Source organism: Chiloscyllium plagiosum, chromosome 32 (assembly GCF_004010195.1).
Source record: "Chiloscyllium plagiosum isolate BGI_BamShark_2017 chromosome 32, ASM401019v2, whole genome shotgun sequence".
NCBI classification, from domain to species: Eukaryota; Metazoa; Chordata; class Chondrichthyes; order Orectolobiformes; family Hemiscylliidae; genus Chiloscyllium; species Chiloscyllium plagiosum.
The window spans coordinates 38312951-38317511 of NC_057741.1; the positions used below are offsets into that span (position 1 = coordinate 38312951).

Below are 4561 nucleotides of genomic sequence, written 5' to 3' on the forward strand. Positions count from 1 at the left end.
CCAGAGAGAGGGGGGAACGGGGAACAAAGGGTTGGACAGAAAAGGAGTGAGTAAAGGGGCAGTCTGGTGGAATGAATATCTCCTGATGAACTCTCTGTGTGTTTTACCCTGTCTGGGAGACCAGCTTGTTAATAAAGACGGAGAAGGGGGATCTTCCTTTCTCCTCTGCACCACTTCCTCATCAGTTGCATTCCTTACTACAGGTCCCAGGGTGCAGCAGTACCCAATCAGTGGAGGTGGATGGGAGGAGCCGCTTGAAAGTTCCTGTAACTTGCCCCTGCTTGGAGAGAGGAGGGTTTGTGAGAGGAGTCCAGCGCTGGCTGTGAAAGGCTCGGTCAGAGAGAGAGAGAGGGACCTGACTGATGGGACAGAGCTCTCCCTGAGGGAGATGGACAGCTCAGTGAATGTGCAGCTTTCCAGAGGCCGAGCCGACGACCGGGAGGATGAACTATCTGAACTCGAGTGAGTCGAGAGCTCCCTTCTGCTTTACAAATCTATGTGTTCTTATACAGTATTGCAAATACAAACTCTGCTGTATCTCTGTTAGGGGCGGAGGATACATTCTATGTTGTAATTATGTGCAATTTTCTCCTTGAAAAGTGTCAGTTTATAAAGTGCCTTTTTCTGCTGCCGTGTCAGTTTCAGGATGTTCTGTTCAATTGCTTCTTATTGAGAAATCGGGAAAGTTTATTTTTCTCTGTGAAGTAAGGACGAATTCATCTCTAATAGACAGAAGTAATCAGCATTCCTGGTCAGTCTGCTGTCTCCTACATTAACCTTCCTGACAGCACCCAGGTAGCATTGTGCTCTGTACAGCGGACTCCCCACCGGTTAGAATACGCAAACCTTCTATCATTTCTCTCAATCTATCGACGTGTCACCATCAGGCCTGTGGTCCAGTCTTTAAAAGTGCAAGATCTCTCATCATTTCCAAAAGGAAATATGTGACACCCTCTCTCCCTCTTTCCTGAATCAGTCTGTCCCAATCATTGGCGAATTCAAATTGCCAATGGTTTGCCCATTTCATTAAAGGAGAACATAAAACTCTGGGGGGGTTAGACATAAACTGTTATTGTGTCAATAAAAGCAAAATGCAGCAGGAAATCTGAAAGGAGGACACAGAATGCTGGAGAAACTCAGCAGGTCTAACAGCATGTGTGGAGAGAGAAACAGAATTAATGTTTCAAGTCCGGCGGGACGTCTTCAGTGAAACTCTCTGTTTTGGGGTGAATTCATTGCTCCCTTCTTGGCAACAGCAATACCTCAGTGATAGGAGAGCTTATGCTCAAAATGTTGACTCTCCTGCTCCTTGGATGCTGCCTGACCGGCTGTGCTTTTCCAGCGCCACACTTTTTTTGACAGTGATCTCCAGCATCTGCAGTCCTCACATTCTCCCAGACCTCAGTAATAGGTGTCAAAAATCTATTATTGCAGGGACCCTGTGTTTTATTTTCGTGTAAACCTGTTTAGAGATACTATAGCACACCTCTGGAATAAGTGGGTCTTGAAGCTGAGTCTCCTGGCTTAGAGGTAGGGACTAGCACTCCACCACAAGAATCCTGTAAAGTTTCGATAATGGATTCCAATTCTGTACAGATAATTGGCTCCAAACTGTTCATTTTATTCCACTGTTGAACGCAGAGGGACACAAAACTGCTGAAATCTGAACCCACTCTGCTTCCCCTTTAACTGGGAAAATATGCTAATTCAGAATGTGATGTGTCACCTATTGAGTGAACATAAATGCAGTCCCAAAGTGATTTGTTTTGAGCTAATGTTGGTTAGAACTGTACTTATATGTAAAGTGTCAGGTTGATTCCAAGTTATTGGGTGGAATGTATAGCAGGGTAACAGGCCACTCAGCCCAACATATTGGTGTTTATGCTTGAGATGCCCCTTCTCCCAACCTTTGTTGTTTCACTTAATCAGCATATTCTTCTTCTGTTCCTTTCTCCCTCATAGAGTCATGGTTATAAAAATACACAGCACTTCACTCCAACTCATCCATGCCGACCAGATAATCTAACCTAATCTAGTCCCATTTGCCAGCACTTGGCCCATATCCCTCTAAACCCTTCCTACTCATATACCCATCCAGATGTCTTTTAAATGTTGTAATTTTACCAGCCGCCACCAGATCCTCTGGCAGCTCATTCCATGCACACATCACCCTCCGTGTGAAAAAGTTGCCCCTTAGGTTCCTTTTAAATTTTTCCCCTCTCACCCTAAACCTATGCCCTTTAGTTCTGGACTCCCCCATCCCAGGGAAAAGACCTTGTCTAGTTACCCTATCCATGCCCCTCATGACTTTATAAACCTCTATAAGGTCACCCCTCAGCCTCTGACACTCCAGGAAAAACAGCCCCATAGTATTCTGCCTCTCCCTATAGCTCAAATCCATCATCCCTGGCAATATCCTTGTAAATCTTTTCCGAACCCTTCCAATGGGAGGGAGACCAGAATTGCACACACTATTTCAAAAGTGGCCTATACTTATGTGTTTATCCAGCTTCCTCTTAAATATATCTGCACTGTTCACCTCAACTACCACATGTGGTATCCAGTTCCACATTTTTCCCAGCTTCTGGGCCAAAGACTTTTCGCCTGAGTTCCGGATTGGATTTATTAGTGACAATCTTTCATCAAAATCCCCTTGTTATTGTGTCACCCACAAGACACCTGGTCTCCAACATTACCCTATCAAACCCTTCCATAATCTCAGTCAGAAACACCCCAACCCTCCCACTTCATGGGGAAAGGGACCCAGCCCTGTTTACTCCCCATGGAAGTTCTGCTATCATTCCAGTCAAACTTTCTTTGCCTTCTCCACTGTTTCTACCTCCTGTTTGTCACGTGATGACAAAGACTAGTTACAGCCCTCCAGTTGTTTGAAACTGAAAACAGGAACTACTAGAAACATTCAGTCGGTTTGTCAGAGTCTGTGGAGAGAACACATGGAGCAAGAATGTTGGCTGGGCCCTTTCTCAGAATGGAAAATGAGAGGTGAACAACACTTTTGACTTGAATTGTAAAGAAAGGAGAGTGCAGAAGCAAGATGCTTAACAAAAATAACAAAGGAGGAATCAGTGGAATGATAATTAGAAAGCAGCATTCATAAACAAAGATTTTCTGCATAGTTACTGACTGACACACCAAAGGGAAAATGACAGTAATATCGCCAATTAGCATGTTAGTAATACCTGTATATGGGATTCTTCAGGAGCTTGACAGGATCAATGCTGAAATGATGTTTCCCCTATTGGGAGAGTCTAGGGCTAGAGGGCACAGTCTCAGAATAAAGGAGCACCAATTTCAGATGGAGATGAGGAGGGATTTCTTCTCTGCGGGTTGAGAGTCTTTGGAACTCCTTGTCATAGAGAGCTGGAGGTGGGGAAGAGGGGAATGGGGTCGGGGAGTGCAGAGTCCTTATATTTTGGAAAGGTGCAGAAGCCACAGGGTAGTAGTCATGGGCGATTTCAACTTCCCAAATATTGATTGGAAGCTCTTTAGATCAAGTAGGTTGGACGGGGCGGTGTTTGTGCAGTGTGTCCAGGAAGCTTTTCTAACTCAGTATGTAGATTGTCTGACCAGAGGGGAGGCCATATTGGATTTGGTACTTGGTAACGAACCGGGACAAGTGATGGGCTTGTTAGTGGGTGAGCATTTTGGTGATGGTGACCACAATTCTGTGACTTTCACCTTGGTTATGGAGAGAGATGGGTGCTTGCAACAGGGTAGGTTTTACAATTGGGGGAAGGGTAAATACGATGCTGCATGACAGGATCTGAGGAGCATAAATTGGGAGCATAGGCTGTCAGGGAAGGATGTCGTTGAAATGTGGTACTTTTTCAAGAAACAGATACGGCGTGTCCTTGATATGTATGTACCTGTCAGGCAGGAAAGAGATGGTCATGTGAGGGAACCTTGGTTAACGAGGGAGGTTGAATGTCTAGTAAAGAGGAAGACGGAGGCTTACATAAGGTTGAGGAAACAAGGTTCAGACAGAACGTTGGAGGGATACAGGATAGCCAGGAGGGAGCTGAAGAAAGGGATTAGGAGAGCTAAGAGAGGGCATGAAAAATCTTTGGTGGGTAGGATCAAGGATAACCCGAAGGCCTTTTATGCTTATGTGAGAAACATGAGAATGACGAGAACGAGGGTAGTGTATTGAGTCGGAAGAGATAGGAGAGGTCTTGAATGAGTACTTTTCTTCAGTATTTACAAATGAGAGGGACCGTATTGTTGAAGAGGAGAGTATGAAACGGACTGGTAAGCTAGAGGAGATACTTGTTAGGAAGGAAGATGTGTTGGGCATTTTGAAAAACTTGAGGATAGACAAGTCCCCGGGCCTGACAGGATATATCCTAGGATTATGTGGGAAGCAAGAGAGGAAATGGCAGAGCCGTTGGCAATGATCTTTTCACCTTCACTGTCAATGGGGGTGGTGCCAGGGGACTGGAGAGTAGCGAATGTTGTGCCCCTGTTCAAAAAAGGGAATAGGGAAAACCCCAGAATTACAGGCCAGTTAGTCTTCCTTCGGTGGTAGGCAAAGTGATGGAAA

At 45.1% G+C, this 4561-nt stretch overlaps 1 protein-coding gene across 1 annotated transcript in view; it reads left to right on the forward strand.

Moving 5' to 3' along the window:
• The first annotated feature begins 220 nt into the window (after positions 1 to 220).
• The window catches only part of dapp1 (dual adaptor of phosphotyrosine and 3-phosphoinositides), a 66379-nt gene continuing 62038 nt past the window's right edge, over positions 221 to 4561 (forward strand). Inside the window, exon 1 of the mRNA XM_043674462.1 lies at positions 221 to 462. Within this exon, the coding sequence (XP_043530397.1) occupies positions 389 to 462 (74 nt within the window). The 5' untranslated portion in view covers positions 221 to 388. The remainder of the gene's footprint in view (positions 463 to 4561) is intronic.